This window comes from Prionailurus bengalensis, chromosome A1 (assembly GCF_016509475.1).
Source record: "Prionailurus bengalensis isolate Pbe53 chromosome A1, Fcat_Pben_1.1_paternal_pri, whole genome shotgun sequence".
Taxonomy (NCBI): Eukaryota; Metazoa; Chordata; class Mammalia; order Carnivora; family Felidae; genus Prionailurus; species Prionailurus bengalensis.
In genome coordinates this window covers 199,484,801-199,500,885 of record NC_057343.1, presented here as the reverse complement: position 1 = coordinate 199,500,885, position 16,085 = coordinate 199,484,801, and the positions used below count along the sequence as shown (strand labels likewise).

The 16,085-nt window shown below is 42.9% G+C and overlaps 1 protein-coding gene across 3 annotated transcripts in view; it reads right to left on the bottom strand.

Moving 5' to 3' along the window:
* The window catches only part of LOC122493863 (chondroitin sulfate proteoglycan 4-like), a 70,489-nt gene that overhangs the window by 37,945 nt on the left and 16,459 nt on the right, over positions 1–16,085 (bottom strand). For all 3 annotated transcript variants that reach the window (XM_043598553.1, XM_043598563.1, XM_043598571.1), the window contains exons 2-5: positions 14,301–14,464; positions 10,393–13,959; positions 8,483–8,953; positions 3,994–4,170 (exon numbers count right to left, since the gene is read on the bottom strand). In XM_043598553.1, the coding sequence (XP_043454488.1) occupies positions 3,994–4,170; positions 8,483–8,953; positions 10,393–13,959; positions 14,301–14,464 (4,379 nt within the window). The remainder of the gene's footprint in view (positions 1–3,993; positions 4,171–8,482; positions 8,954–10,392; positions 13,960–14,300; positions 14,465–16,085) is intronic.

Sequence of the window (16,085 nt, the reverse complement as noted above, 5' to 3'; positions counted from 1 at the left end):
GTCACAAGTTCCATGGTTTAATGGCATGCTGTTTAAAATACTTCAGGAGAAAGGGGTGTATTTGAAATGCTATGACAGAATGGTTAACATTCAGATTTCTGCTTGTGAAGTCCTATCCAGAGTCTGAGATGCTATCAGTGATGCTATCTATGCCCCCACCTCCTTCTCCCAAATAGACTGCAGATAACCCTTCTTGCCACTTCTCCAAGCTCTGATGACAAGTAAGGAGAGTAAGTGGTCATGTGGTAAGCTGAAGGTCTTGAGAAGATTCTGTTTAGAGAGTCAAAGACAGCATAGAATCTTGGGACTATGATGGCTAATATTATGTGTCAAATTGACTAGGCCATGGGGTGCCCAGATATTTGGTTAAACATTAGTCTGGGTGTTTCCATGAGAATGTTTTTGGATGAGATTGACATTGAAGTCAATCGACTGAATAAAGCAGAGAAGTCTCCCACACATAGGTGAGCCTCATACAGTCAGTTGAAGGCCCGAGGAGAATAAAAAGTCTGATTCTCCTGGGAGTAAAGAGAATTCTTTTCTGTCTGACTGCTTTTGAATTGGGACATCAGGTCTTCTTGTGACCTTCATAGGTGAACTATACCATTGGCTCTCCTGGGTTTCCAGCTGGACGACTCACCCTACAGATCTTGGAACTTGCCCACCTCCATAATCACATAAGCCAATTCCTTATAATAAATATGTAATAATATAATTCCTTATCATACATATAATATATGTATCTATTATACATGTATATATATATATAATTCTTTATAATAAATGTACATATATGTAATCTATGTATCTTTACACATACACATATACCAACCCACAACTCAGTCATGGTTTTTCTGTCAAGGAAGAGGAGTCTCAGAGAAATTTTGCCTAAACTGGGCAAGTTACAACACTTGAACTCTGTTCTAGCTTTAATCCAGAACGTTCAAGGCAGGGAATGAGATTCTTACTGAATAAATTCAGAAAGAGCCAGTATCAAATGACCACATCCATTAACACTGGGAAGTCACCCCCTTCCTGGCCTGGATCCAGGCTATCCAGGGAAGAAGGTAAGAAGAAAGGAAATGGCCCTTGCCCACAGCTACTCTTCCTTTTTTCTTGAGAGAAACTCTCCGATATTGAGGACGGCGGGCGGGAAGGGTCTGGGCAAACGGCCTGAGCGAGCTCAAGGTTCATGGCAGAGACTGTATCTCGCTAATTTAAAGGGAAGACAGAATGTACACAGTCTAATGTACACATTTTTCCTCCCACATTTTAATGTTCTGAACGCCTTAAATGGACGGGAATCTTTCAGTACAATAAAGTATCGTTAAGTTGATGGTGCATCTTGTAACGGACGGCACCTCAAAGCTGCAAGCCAAACCCAGGAGAGGGCTTCAGTTCCTTTCCACGAGGAAGCCTGAGAGTTCACTACTTTATTCCTCGGTCTTCCTGTCCCTCAGCCCACTCCAGCTCTTCCCCCATGTCTGTCTAGATTTAGGCCCCTCCCCTGGATCTTCCTCATCCTCCAGTTTTGCACCACACAGCAAAATGCCCAACTCCTCTGCCGAGGTTCCTGGGCAAACGCTTGTGTGTCAATCCAACTGCCGCAGACCTATTCCGTAAAGTCCACTTTGGTAGGAGCAAGAGGCACAACAGCTTTGGGGCTTTTTTGTTACTAATAAACACAGCCCTTGATCACATGGATGCACCGGCAGAGCTTGAGTCAGTCATGGGTAGCGGGCAAAGCGGCAGAGCATGATGGTGAGACAGTCAGACTTCCCACACCTTCCCTTGGTGCCGCTCTGGGTCTCAGGGTGCCCATTATAATGAGGACATTCATAACAAGATGCTTTGTAGGGTTGTGAAAATGATACCACTTCTGGAAGATGTCCAGTACTATACTCCGTAAGCACACAATAAACGTAAGCTTTTATAACTGTGCTTAATCATCGCTGACACCTACAATCCCTCACTCTGGCGACAACCTACTTCTCAGATCGCTTTGCTGAGAATGAATTCAGTAGATACTAGTACAACAAGAATCTGTGAAAGCAGAGGTAGGCCTACCAATGTGACCAGCTAGAACCATTCCCAGGCTGTTTGGACAATGACTGTGCAGTAAACTCAAAATTAAGTGACAAGTTACAAAGGCATAAACACCATTAGTTTCTCACTTAAAATGTAGAGGCTGAATAATGAGCCAAGCTGTAAAATAAGAGCACTGACAAGTCTATTCCTAGATCCAACTATTTTGAGCAAGTAAAAACAGATTTTTAAACCCCAGAATGTTTATGTTTAACAACATAAAATGTTCTCATTAGATTAGCCCCTGGTGAGCTCTACTCATGTCTACCTCTCCTGCATCCCTTATGACTATCCAGCTTCCTCTGGACTTCTAAAGTATCTATTTTTTTAAAAAATTTTTTAATGTTTATTTATTTTTGAGGTGGGGGGGGATGGCAGAGAGAGAGAGAGGGAGACACAGAATCTGAAGCAGGCTCCAGGCTCCGAGCTGTCAACACAGAGCCTGATGCAGGGCTTGAACCCATGAACTGTGAGATCATGACCTGAGCCGAAGTCAGATGCTTAACAGACTGAGCCACCCAGGCACCCCTAAAGTATCTATTATTAACTATTTACTCTCACAAGAGGTATAAACAAGGCTGAAATTGACACATACATATGTTGGAAGATTTGTCTCATCCAAATTTCAAAGTGAATACTTCAGATTCCCATACCTGGGCATATCTGAAGCATGAGTCCCCCAGGAGCTTTAATGTGCAAAGGGCCAAGGATTCTTCCAGAAATGCAGCTACACTAAAGGAAGAAAGAGTGGAGACAAAACCCCGGTCTCTGAAACGTGGGCCAGGGCTGGGGGAATTGACAGTTTATATTTTCATTTACTCTTCCCTTCACCAAATATTTTTTGTCTACTAGGTGTCAGTCATTGGTGGAGAGCATGACAAAAGACATGAACAAGCCATCAGGCTCCCGTGCTGTCACTCTGTCCTCAGCCTGTCATTCAGCTGTCATGCGATTTCCTCGTCTGTCCAATGAGGAATGGTCCAGTGAGGGAAATGGTAGCACATCTCAGTGAGCTAGAAGCTCTTAAGAGTGTTACCTGGCACATACCGTAAATAGCTAACAATTCTTTTTTGAGCACTTACTACTACAATAGCTGTAATTATTCTCCAAGCCAGAACAGCAAATTCACGCCCAAGTCTTTAGAAGAAGGATCAGTGAGAACGAGTGATTTAAGACCAAGAAAATCTGCTGAATGAAAGCTTTGGGATACTTGAGCGTAAACAGGCTTCAGATCAGGGGAGGAGCCAAGTGGTGGACACCATGCGACAGCCAAAACACGTTTGTTTATCTGTGAGTGCCTAAGAAGCACCCCAGGGGATTCTCAGAAAGAGTGAAGAGTGATGGAAGCTCCCAGAAACAGCAAAAGACTGTCACATGACTGTATAGTGTTTTTGTTTTGTTTTGTTTTAATTCTAATACTGGTACAGCCTTGGAGTTCTTCAGTAATGATAGCTACCATTTTTTGGGTCCCATCCACGTGTCAGGCACTGTGGGAGAGTTTTACATCATTTTATCGCTTACTCCTCACAAGTCTGCCTCCATTTCCCACCACCTCAATAAAAGCAAACTGAAGGGCTAAATAACTTGCCCAACATCACACACTTCACACTAGGGAGTTGATGCTCACCTGCCCACCCTAACTAGAAGAGGCTATGCCTTGGGGAATACAGTGAGAATGACACCCACTCAAGAAGTACAATCTGACGGTAACTCATTGGGATTCATCATCTCCCAACAGTTACCAAACAGAATATCCTGGTAACAACTAACATTTATTTAAAACCAGTAGGAATATGTTAATTATACATACATAGTCCTATGTCTTATTATTTAACATTAGAAATAATACAAAAGAAAATCAAATTGGTAGTGTTGAGATTACTATGATAAAAAGCACGGAGCACTTACCTGAAGGATGTTGTTGGCTGTTATTATTGGAGCCTCATCATTTACTGATTCCACAGTTACAAAAAGAGTTTGGGGCAAACTCTGTTTTCCAAGCTCTGAGCTATTTGCAAAGATGGTGAAATTGTCAAGAAGCTCCTCACTATCATCATGCACATAGTAAATCGCTTCATTTTCCACCTATAACCACCAATAACAAAAATCACCAATTTACTGAAATGTGATTTAAAAACAGGAACACATTGCTATCATCCTAATTTTTATGCCTCTCTGAAACACAGAAGCATGTGTTCATCCTATGAGGTTGGATTCCAACAATCAGAGTGGAGATTTTGATGGATGGCATAGTTTTTATGAAGCGATGCCACATCCTGGAAATAAGTTTGAGGAGGAATGGAATGATGCTGCAACATGGGGTAGTAAAGAGAACTCTAGACTGGTAATCGGGAAACCTGAGTTCAAAGGCTATTTCTCCAAACAAAATGTGTTGTAGGTAAGTGATATCATTTGGCTGCTCTTCCAGTGGAATGACACCCACTAAAATTCAGACTCTACTTGCTTATTTACAGTGACTAATGTTTTAAGTTGTGGAATGTTTTGTTAGACAATTCCGAATGTTAGGTTCAGGCGCTGAAGCTTCTACTTACTTGTTGGACTTCGGTTGTTTGGCGACATCTGGACCAGGGCAACTATTAAGTTTCCCCAAACTTCTCTTTTCTGAACTAAGCATGCATTATTTCTTTAACTGTTCTTTGTATGAGAGACTATACATGCTACCTCCTAATCCTGTTCCTCCTCCAGAACACAATCATTTTTTGATACATCTCTTAACAGACACTACCCGTAACTAGCTGCCACATATCTCCTGTGGACAGAATATAATGAAATACATTAAAACCAAATTGTCTATCAAGGCAGACTTCCCTCACCCTGATAACACAAATGAAAACCTTTACTTAGGTCCCTGTTAGCGTTCATCTTTCTAATTTTCATTCTGAAACGGTCAGTAAGTGAATTAATTATTCCTCTTGGATTTGTAATAACCACAAATTTGATCAGAATGCCTTTCATGTCTTTAAGGCTCTGATGGAAAATACTGAGGAGCACAAGATCATAATTAGAGACCAAGAGAGTTTTAAAGCTGGAAGGGAACTTAGCTTCAGTGAGCCTGTGACCCAAACAGACAATGGCAGACAACTTCCAAAGCCCAACAGGAGTAGCTGAACTTCTGAAAAAGTCTCTGAGGTTGTGTTTGTTTTGATAAAATACTGCCAAAGAATTCAACTGTTCAACTTTGCCCGTTCCTATGGTGCACTTCCTTTGAGCAAATACTTTTGATCTCTTAGAGGTGTTTCTGATGAGTTGAAAAGTTCATGAAGAGTCTCAAGGGAAAGTTTTGGCCACTGTACAAAGGTGCTATGGGAATTTCTTTGGAGTTCTGTGGGCAGAAGAATTCCAGAACATAGGTCTGAGCACAAGTTCTGAAAGATGCTGGTTTAAGCTATTTGCAAATAAACATGGAAGATGGCATTGATCAGAATGTGAGAGAATTTATACCAAAAATGCTTTAGGAACATAGTATTTAAGTACAAGTTGCCTCCTCAGTATTTTTCCTGGATAAATACATCGCTTCTTCACTGGAGTGGTACTCCCCCAAATTACATGCCATTTAATATGCATTAATCCAAAAGCAAAGAGAAGATTTTTGTGGGGATTTTGCCTATTTCTAGACTTCTAGCACTAGAAAAATATCAGCTCACCTGAGCTTAAAAGACATAACAAACTTACAGAAAATCTTAAAAGGTTGAAAAGTATTCGGTCTCCTGTCACCAGACTGTTCCCTCCCTCCTTGCTCCCCATTTCACTTCATGTTAAAGGAGAAGGAGAAGGCCCTCTTGTGCTGGACCTCCTTAACCTCATCTACAGCTCTCCCGGCACAGCATGGAGTCCCTTTCCTGCTCTCCACACAGCTGTTCACTTGCCTTTCCCTCTGCCTGAATGCTCTTCTTCCATATCTACCCACTCACCCATCCGTCACCTCCTCCAGGGGTCTCCTCGGATGCTGCCTTCTCAATGGCGCCTCCCCTGACCACTTGATTTGACACTGAACACACACACACACACACACACACACACACACACACACACGCCACTGAAGGCTCCAGCATTTCCCAGCTCCCTTTCCTCATTTATTTTTCCCCACAGCACTAATCTTCACTCAATATGCCATTTATTTCACTTATTTGTTTTGTCTGTTGTCTCACTCTGCCTCCTTCTTTCCTCCACCAGGAAAAAGATTATTAAAGCATGGATTATTGCTGGATATGTTCACCACTGTATCCCCAGGACCTACAACTGGCATGCCTGACACATAATAGGTATTCAAAAACAATTTGCTGAATGAATGAAGGGCAAACATGGCCAGGGGCTCCTTCTCCCAGCCACTAACACTATAGCCACTAGTTGTTAGGGATTAGTTCCACTTTACGTGAAAACAGTGATGTCGCAAAACCTGGAGACCTTAGAGTCACATAGGAAGAGAAAGTGTGAAGGGGTCATCTGGAAGAGCAGACAAACATGACCTTGACTGTGAACAAGGCTACACAATCACATAGATACTCCAGGGAACACACAGACTTGACCTACAGATTTCAACCAACCATTCTAAAGACACGCTTCTTACAAAGTGTAATTAATAATGAATTGGCCAAGACAGGACCACAATTCAGTGCTCTCTCCCTCACCTAGAGCACACAAGATGAACAACAGTAGATTCAACTTGCACCAGAGCAAGTGGTCATCTTGGAGGGTTTGTTCAGCCATTGAGACGGAAGCCAGGAGGAAGAGATGTCTGCAGGGAGGCATTAAAGGATCAGTTTCCCTGGGTCCCCAGTAGAGAAGCACTGATTTCCAAGGTTGTTTTCAGTCCTCAGGATTCTCTGTTTCTCCCCATGGCTCTCTAATGCCTCCTGGTTCAGTCTAACCCTCTCAACATGTAATTCAAGACTCTCCCCCAGTCTGGCCCCAGTTCTCTCTGCCGCTCCTAAGCCCATCCACAAGTCTTGCGGGGTGTTCCGCAGCCCCCAGAACCAATTCACTTTAATACCTCCATGTCCTTGGCTAGGCTGTTGCCTTTGTTTATGCTGCTTTTTAAAAATGTTTTCTCCTCTGCTATGTCCCTGATCTTTCTCTTTCCTCAAGTCTTGCTTAAACGTTATTCCCTCTGTGAAGTCTTCCCTATTCTCTTCAATTAGAGTCAGATGTAACAACTCTGAACTTCCTTAGCACCACTGAAGAATGCTCTGTGAGGCATCAAAAGGGGGTACCTCATATTAAAGCTTGTATGCCTCATCCCCTCCCCCCACCACACACACACAGCATCTCCTGAGAGCAAGCAATATGGCTCCTTATCATGGCAACCTTGCATAGCAACTTAAACAGAATAAGAGTTTAATAAATCGATTCAAGTCCGTTGATAAGATGAAATCCTGAGAAGCAAAATAAAGCAGCCCACATGGGTTTACAGCTAACTAGACAAAGATACCCAGAGATGCCAGGTGGTTGTTCAAGGTCTCTAACCTGAAGAGTGCGTATCCCTAGGATCTTATACAGGAAATGGTGGTAAGATACTTTTCAATACTTAGAAAGTAATGGAAATCATTCTTTTATTCATGATAAGAAAGCCAAATCTCACAATAATACCAACCTAGCCCAAAGCAAAGAAACCTGATAGCAGCCCAGAGTTAATTGGTTATTTTACACTGAACACTAGATTGGAAGTTGTACCCAGGTTGTATTGTATTGTGGGGACTGGACCATGGAGCCATTGATAGCACTATGCTCACATAGGGCACAGTACCAAGTAAGAACTCTATCAGCACCTGTTGATTGAATAATGGAACGAATAAAGGAGTAAATCCACTAGGGACTAAAGCATGTCTAGGTTAAATATCTAGGGTGACACGTTGAGTGGGGCAGTGAGTGTGGAGGTCCTCTACCGTTAGGCAGCCAGGATGATGCAGGGGCTAGAAGCCCATGACACAGGAGCAAAGTGGGAGAACCTAGAGGTGTTTAAGCCAAAGAAGATAAAACCCAAGGGAACTTGATAACTTTTCCTTTCAAATATTTAAAGAGCTTTTACAAAAGGAGGTCTTGATTTGTTCTGTGAGCTATCAGAACCAGGACCTTGGAGAAGTGTCTAAGTGGCAGACTTCAGATCAGCATAAAGAACTTTCTAACATTTGACGTGTTTTTAAACTGGAAGTGTCCACTGCAAGAAGAAGTGAGTTCTCCATTGCTGAATATATTTAAATAATGGCTGGATGACCTCTTTATAGGGTTACCATGGAAGAGGCTTCTAGCATCTGTTAGGAGGTTAAGCTGGACCCTCTTTCAAGTTTCATCACTCCTGAGAGTCCATTAATCTAAATAACAAATAGCAATTTTTTCCTCTTATCCCATATACCCAAATGTATTAACTGAGATTTATTACCTGTTTCCTGGTAAACTTCATTAGCTTTATTCTTGGAAAATTAGAATTTTCAACATAACCGTGTTGTGGTGGTTTGAGCAGAACAAATTCACAGTCAACTCCCTCAAAATATTTGCTTGGAATTTTGAGATAGTCTTCCAGAAGTGCTTTGGAACCACCTTCCTGGACTGTGAAATTTTGTACCTCCAGAGGAATCCGCTTAGGGACGATATCCACCAAAATTTCAATTCCATTCACAGCTTGGATACCACTCACCACATCCAGTAAAAAATGGTCCTGTTGTTGCTCAGGAGCTATCTGTACATAATGGATATTGCCATCATCAATATCCTGTTGTGTAAAAATCAGAGGGGACTTTTCATCTGCACCCAAGCTGCCTTCTTCAGGTAAAGATTTCCGGAGGTATCCGTGCATCGGCGGAATTCTGACGATGAACGTTGCCTCTGCAGGAATATTATCTTCATGCACAGCCTTGAGTTTTTATACATAACACACAGACACAAAAAGAAAAACACAATACTCATAAGAGTCAAGACCCTTTGATGAGCCAAATTGTTTTCTATTAATGTCTACAAATGGCTTAAGTTACAATCAGGGTTAATACACAGTGTAAGCCTGGGTCTGGTTCTGGTGACCGTGTCAATATTTGCATTTAGCCGTGGTTGCAAAGAAATGTAATGGTCAACAACACTTGAAAAGCTACTAATGCATTAACAAGGCATCATTCTCAGCAGGAAGATACCCTGGACTCAGAATGTTGAGGTAAAAAAAAATGGTATAAGGAGAAGGAATAAAAATGGTTGAAGAAGCAGAAGCTGAATCACTAAAATTTCAAGACTTTAGAGGAAAGTTTACTTTTCTTTCCCACTTTAACTGGCTCAGCGTTTTCAATATATGTTGAATTTATTGATTCAGCAAAATCCATCTCAAACAGTCATTGTAACTGATTTATAGTCACTAAACTACACATGCCCCCTGGTGGTGAAACACATACTCTCCAAGATCCTAAAAAAGAAATGAGGAAAGCTGGTGACCCCCATATTCCGATAGTCAAACTCATTTAGTAAATTGCTTCTGATTTGTGTTCATTTCTTCTTGATGTTATTGGCTGCATTTCGCAAACAAGTAAACTGCTCTGCAGTCCTGAGGGTAGATTCAGAATAGCCTGTGTTTGTGGCCAGTTGTCACAAATCACAGTTTACACACCCTATACAGGATTACCCTAAAAAGAACACGACCTCCTAAGTGTGATCAGTGGGGCTTTGCCTGCTGGAAGCTTCTAAGGAGGAGCCCCAGGAAACCTTCTGGTGTGAGGTCTCACCCCAGACATTCCACAAGTCTAGGCCAATTTTATCCATCAATTTCAGGAAACCAAATGAGACCACATTAAGGAAATTAACTGTGTAATATAGCATCCTCTGCTGTTCGAGGAATCCTTTTTATGTTTAAGTTGCCCTAAGTTTTTATACCCTGCTTCATCCCATTATGAATGTAATTCAGATGAAATGAAATGTTGGCAGTGTTTCTATAAGAAATGAAAAACGTAAAGATCTCTTAATTTACTCCAATACGCACATCACCTCCTCATTCCTTAATTTACTCCAATACACACATCACCTCCTCATTTAATGTAGTGCATCCTACACTAAACATACACAGATAGTGTGTGTGCTGGTGTGCACTAAGCTTTAACATAAGACTTAGGATTCCTTATATTCCATTTCCAACTATAGGAAGCTCAGTAGTGTCAAAATCCTGAAACCTTCCAGCCTTTCTTTTCAATGGCATTTACATTTAGAAAAAAAAAAAGTCATTCTGAATACCAGGAGGGAAATGAACACAAAAGTAGCTCTTAGAAGCAAACAGATTACTCATGGAGAGACAGAATGCTCGCCAGGGCGACTACCTACCTGCAGTCTTCCTCTACTCAGTTTTACTGGTTTTCCTTCTTCAACAACAAGGGTCTGGAGCAGAATTCGGGTGCCATGTTGGTGGCTTTCAGAGTACACGTGCACATAGATGCCTACGTCTACATACACCTCTTTAACTCTCACTGTCAGGTTGAACATATCAGAATTGCCTCTGCCGTCATGCCTATAAAACACATGGCCTTGTTTCACGTCGTGCAGGGAAAATGAGCGGGACACTGAGTGGTTGACCAGCACTCGGCCATGCTTCGGGGGCTGTACCATGTGGAATTCGATCTCGTGGTCCGTTCTGATATCTTGGTTCGTGGTGACACTGAGGTTAGCTGCTGTGAGGCTGCTGCCCTCTCCTCTCTGTACAAGCAACCCCGTGTTGTTGGCTATCTGGACATAAGGGTCTGAGGCACTGACTTCTAGAAGGAAGGACGTGTAATGGACACCATCCGTCACGAACAGCACAAAGCGAGCAGAGTCTGCACCCCGATGCCTAAAGAGCACTCGCCCTTCCTGAAGGTCACGTTGCCTGAACTGGTATAGTTTCTGAGAGAGGTCACTGGCTGTCACCAAGTCCCCATTTGGGATGCCCCGCCGGGTATAGAGCAACTGCCCATCATCAAAATCTGAGTCGGGGTCATGGTAACAGAGATCTGCCAGGGTCAGCAGGCGCTGGCCATTTCTCACAACATGAAAGACCCTATCTACCACGCGCACTGGCTTCTCATCATTCTTTAACCCTACAGAAATGGTAACTTTGATTTCTGTAGATAAATGCTCTGTGTCAAGATCCCTGACCACTCCGTCTTGGCCTGGTGCTATGGCAGAGGCCACAAGGAGGAATTCATCACACTGGGTCTCAGAATCATCGTGGACATACATCAGTCGCTCGCCCACTAGGTCTTGATCAGTGAATGCGGTGATATTGTCACGACTTCTCAAAGGATCTGACAAGTTAATCAGTTTCAGCTTCCCGTGTTGAGGACTCTGGGTGATTTTATATTGGAAGGTCTGATTGTCCAGTGTTTGAGCAAATAATTCTGATTTTGTAATTAATTTCCCTTCTCCTTCTTTGACAAATAATCCTCTGTTAGTCACAGTAACGCGTGTCTTATCTGCTTCGAAGTTTATTCTGAAAGTATAATCTTTTGATGCTATGTGCTTCGCAACAATCAAGAACCTAAAGGTATCTTGTGTGTCTTCCCTGGGCCTCTCCTTTGGCTCGTAACTTATCTTAGAGTCTGTAATGTTTTGTTGGCTGAAGACTGAGTTTGTTTTTAGCACTTTATTGCCAAGTAGCAATTTTCCTTTCTTAGGTGGGGTCAGCAACTTAAAATGCAGTTCCTTCTGAGCTATGTCCACACCCTCTGTCACAGCCTGCAAATGATCAGAATTCAATACTTGTCTGTTTATTTTACTGACCTTAAGAGGAACATTTTTGAGAAGTGTAAACCTTAGCCACCGTATGGTAATCGGAAACATTAGCTCCTCGCTGACTTTTCCTTCTATGTTAACTTTAAATTTAAAGTGATCTGTAACATTTCCTAGCTGTAATTCTCGAAATGTACTATGGTACCGGACCTGACCCCGATCAATGGAATGCTGAGAAAAGGTACTAACTTGTTTCCATTCGCCACTTGACCCCTGCCGCTGAATCTGGCCAAATTGGGGTGGCTGAGTGATAGCATAGCGGGTTTCCATCTCGTGGGGTTCACCATTAACCTCCACCGACAAGTTACTCTGTGTAATCAGAACTGTGCCACCCTGCTGGACAACGACACCGGTTCTAATGGCCACTTCAAAGCCCCAAGGAACAGCCATGACCCGTAACACTACTGTATTGCTAACCAGCTCTCCATCACTTGCTCTCAGAAGGATCCGGGAGTTCCGAGGACCTCTGTGCACGTAGAAAATGTTGCCATCTCTTAAATCCCCGTGTGTAAAACCATTAATCGCTTTCCCAGGATCATTGGTGTTTTCTAAAAACCCAGCATCTGAATTGAAGTTGCCAAGAATGGAGAAACTAAGACTCAAGGAATCTGTGTCAGGGTCTGACACGTGTATTATATTTGGAGTCAGTCGTTTCTTAGAATTCTCAAACAAGAGAAGCAAGTTTCCTTCGGGGAGCTTAAGGTGCGGGGGGTCATTTACTGGAATGACAGTGATGTTGAACACATATGGAACATGGCCTTGCAGATAAAATGGCATCTTCTGCTTGCTGTTGGAAGAGACTGAAAATGTGAAAAAATCCCTAGGTTCTTCTGAACCATCGTGGACATACCAAACTTTCCCTTGCCTCAAATCTAACATCGTGAAAGCTTTCTCCATTTCCTGAACAGGGGAAACATCTAATTGAAAGAACCCGTGAAGGGGCATTTCCTCTATTTTAAATAAAATTTGAGAATGATGGACAGCCAAATCTTCAGATTCCACATCCACTTTCATATGCCTTTGTTCCAGTAAGGCTCGCCCACCTTCTTGGATCTCCAAGTTACTCAGACTCAGGGAATAGCTACGCGCATCTTGAAAAAAAGGCTTGCCTGCCTCGACGACGGTGGTGGAAAGGGGAACTTCTGACTGAAGCAGGTTTTCCATTGTCGTTATGAAAGGATTTTCATTATCACTACTCCTCGTTTTACACCCAGCAGCTATATCTTTGGAAACAAGGGCATCCTTCAATGCTCTCTTTTCTGAGTTGGCTTCCAAGCCTCTTAAGCATCCTTTGAAAGAAACTCCTCGAGCGGATTTCTTAGGCACAGAGGCAAATCCTAACTTCTTAACTTCTTCTCCCTTACGGGTATTAAGACCTCCCACAAAGAGGGGGCCTTCAGATACCAATGGCTTGCTTTGCAAAGGCAGCAATGTCCTTACCCCTTGCTCATCCACCATCAGGGCCAGATAACTTCCAGTGAACTTCAGTTGAATAACGTGCCACTTGTTGTCACTAACTAAGCTAAACGAAGAGAGCTGGGTGTTGCTTTTGCTCCATCCTACATGAGCCCTCAATAGACCGTTAACTATTTCCAAAGCAACGAAATTTCCTTCTCTACCTGACTGAAATAAAAGTAAGGCTTGTTGAGTTCCAGTCTGTAAAGCAAATTCCAATAGCCCTTCCCCTGGCACCTTCCATTCTGGGAAGGCGACGTAGGATCTGGAGCTGAAGAAATTGATGGCTTCATCCTCTCCTGCAAAAAATTCGTCACTGCATCCTAGTGACACTTCATAAACCTTCTTAAAGCCAGGGTAAGATCTAAGGGATGCCAGGATCTCCTCCTGGTTAAATAGCACATCCTCCATACATCCGCGGAAATTGGGGAGCTCTCCATTCAGGTAAGGGACATCAAGCCCACCGTGGCCTGCTATGTAGATTCCGTGTTGAAAGTGCAAATTGTGCACCTCACCGGTGATATGGCCCGTTGTCTCATAATGTTTGTCAATAACCAGAGAGACATTGTTTTTAACATAGTACAGTTCCACTAAATGCCAAACCAGGTCATCTGTACGAAGTCTTTCCTCGGAAAGGAGCACTTGTTTACCTGCACCCAAATTCACCCTCACCTGAAACAGAAAGAATCATAATTAATCAATCTCATCTTACTGTATTTTATTGAGAAAACAGGGCCATTCATAAGGCGGGGAGGTGGGGGGCAGGGGAGAAACTTGGACTTGAAACTGCTTTCCACATTTATGGGCTATACAGTGAGGTTAAAAAATGTCAGAGTTGGAATATTTCAGGCATGCTCGTAAACTCAGAGGAGATCCAAACTTTTCAAATGGCACGTGACTTTATTCTAGTAATAGTAATCAAATGGACAGCTATTTTGTTCTCTTTCTCTCTCATGGCTTTTCCTCCGGGAATTGGATGTTTACATGTGTTTAAAGATTTAAGAAAATCTTACCCGTAAGTTTCCTGATAGAAGTTCTATAATACAGTAGTCATTTTTCCCCGCTGCAAGAAAAAGTAATCCCCGTGGTTTGCTGGTTTGAAATTTTAATTGAAGAGATAACTCAGAGGAAACTTCTATGATGTTGAGCTCCACATAACTTTCACCATAAAAAGATGCTAGGGAAACATTTTTAAGAGAAGTATAAGTTAGTAAATTTATTACACAATGACCATTCCACTTTGTATTGTCATCTCCCTTCAGGGACTGACCCTGCTGAAGAAAGCTGGGGTAGCCCACAGATCTGATGTGGGGGTAAAAAGGCTCAATATTTTCTTGCCCCAACTCAAAACAGCTCTGATGGGTCAGTCCCTCTTCAGAACTCTCAAGAAGGGTGGCCAAGGCTTCCGTTGAAACGGAATCCAAGTCTATTTCTCCAAGTCTATTTCTCCCAATTCCTCTTCCTTCCCTCCCACAGGGATAATCTCAAACCACTGGTGGCGAACTGGTGTAAGAGCAGAAGGGAACACCTGAGCCAGCTATGAACGATCAGGCTATGAAAAATATGGGGCAAGTAATAGCTAGGAGGACTATGAATCGGATGTTTATTGCTAAGTTTGAACGAAGCTTTGGACAAAGAAAAGGGAAAACTAGGAGAGATTAGTTGACAATTACAAGCTAGAGGGCTTCCCTGGCAGCATATAAAGTCTTTCTCCTTTCCTACAGCAGGAGAGCAGTAGAAAGTAAGACTCCCACTCAGGAATTAATCGTCAGAGTAGTCAGCTGCAAATAGAGTTAAAGTCTCCTCTATGATAGGCTTGCTCTGACAAAGCTAAGGCCCTGGTTGGAAAAGAAATAGGACCTCGACATATGGACTTGGGGGCATCTGGGTTGATGCATTCAAATACCTGGGGTCCCCAGATCTCTCTGAACCCTCTTAGCCTGCAGAAGTGGCCTATTCCCCTATTAAGGCTGGCACGTGCCTTGCTTAAAGAGAATGCAGAGGCCTCTCCTCACAAGTAACATCTGACCGCTGAAGATACACAACCATCTCTCTTCCTCGCCGCTAGGCCAAAAACAAAGGTTAAGTCACAGCACAACCTGTGTGGAGACCTGTTGGGCTTGATAAGGGTAGAAAAGGACTAGATCCTAATGTAGCTGTAGGACCGCTCCAGGTATATTCTACTGCCTATAGCTGCAAGAACACACATGCAACTGAGGGTACCTGAACAAGGGGACAAAGCATAAAGTTGGGGCACTCTCCAGGGATATAGGCTATAATACCTTGGAAAAGACTACTGGAAATTGGTGCGAACTCACCGCTAAAGTGGCTCCCAGATGCATAGAAATTGCAACGATCCACTTTCAGTGAGACAGAGGTGACAGAATGACCATGACAGCTGGATGAAAGATATGGAAGTGGTACATCCAGGATTGAGCATAAACAGGACCAGAAGAAGGTACAAGCAAGTGCACAAGAGGGCAGCCCAGAGCTCCAGTCATCACCATTCTTGTGCCAGCACCTTTCATCAGCTCACACCTATGGCTGCATGGGGCAATCCCGTGTTGCCAGCTGATGGAGGAACAAAACACCTGAGCGTGGTTCACAGATGAGCCAGCTTCATCCTACGGATGCGTGATGAAAACAGACTCCAACCGCACCATAGCTCCTCTTAGTGGTGGCCATGAAAACCACTAGCAAGGGCAAGTCCTCCAAATGGATAGGACTTTGGGTGAAACACCTAGTCATCTACTTTACACAGAGAGAAGTGGCCTGAGAGTCAAATAAATAAAGACCGA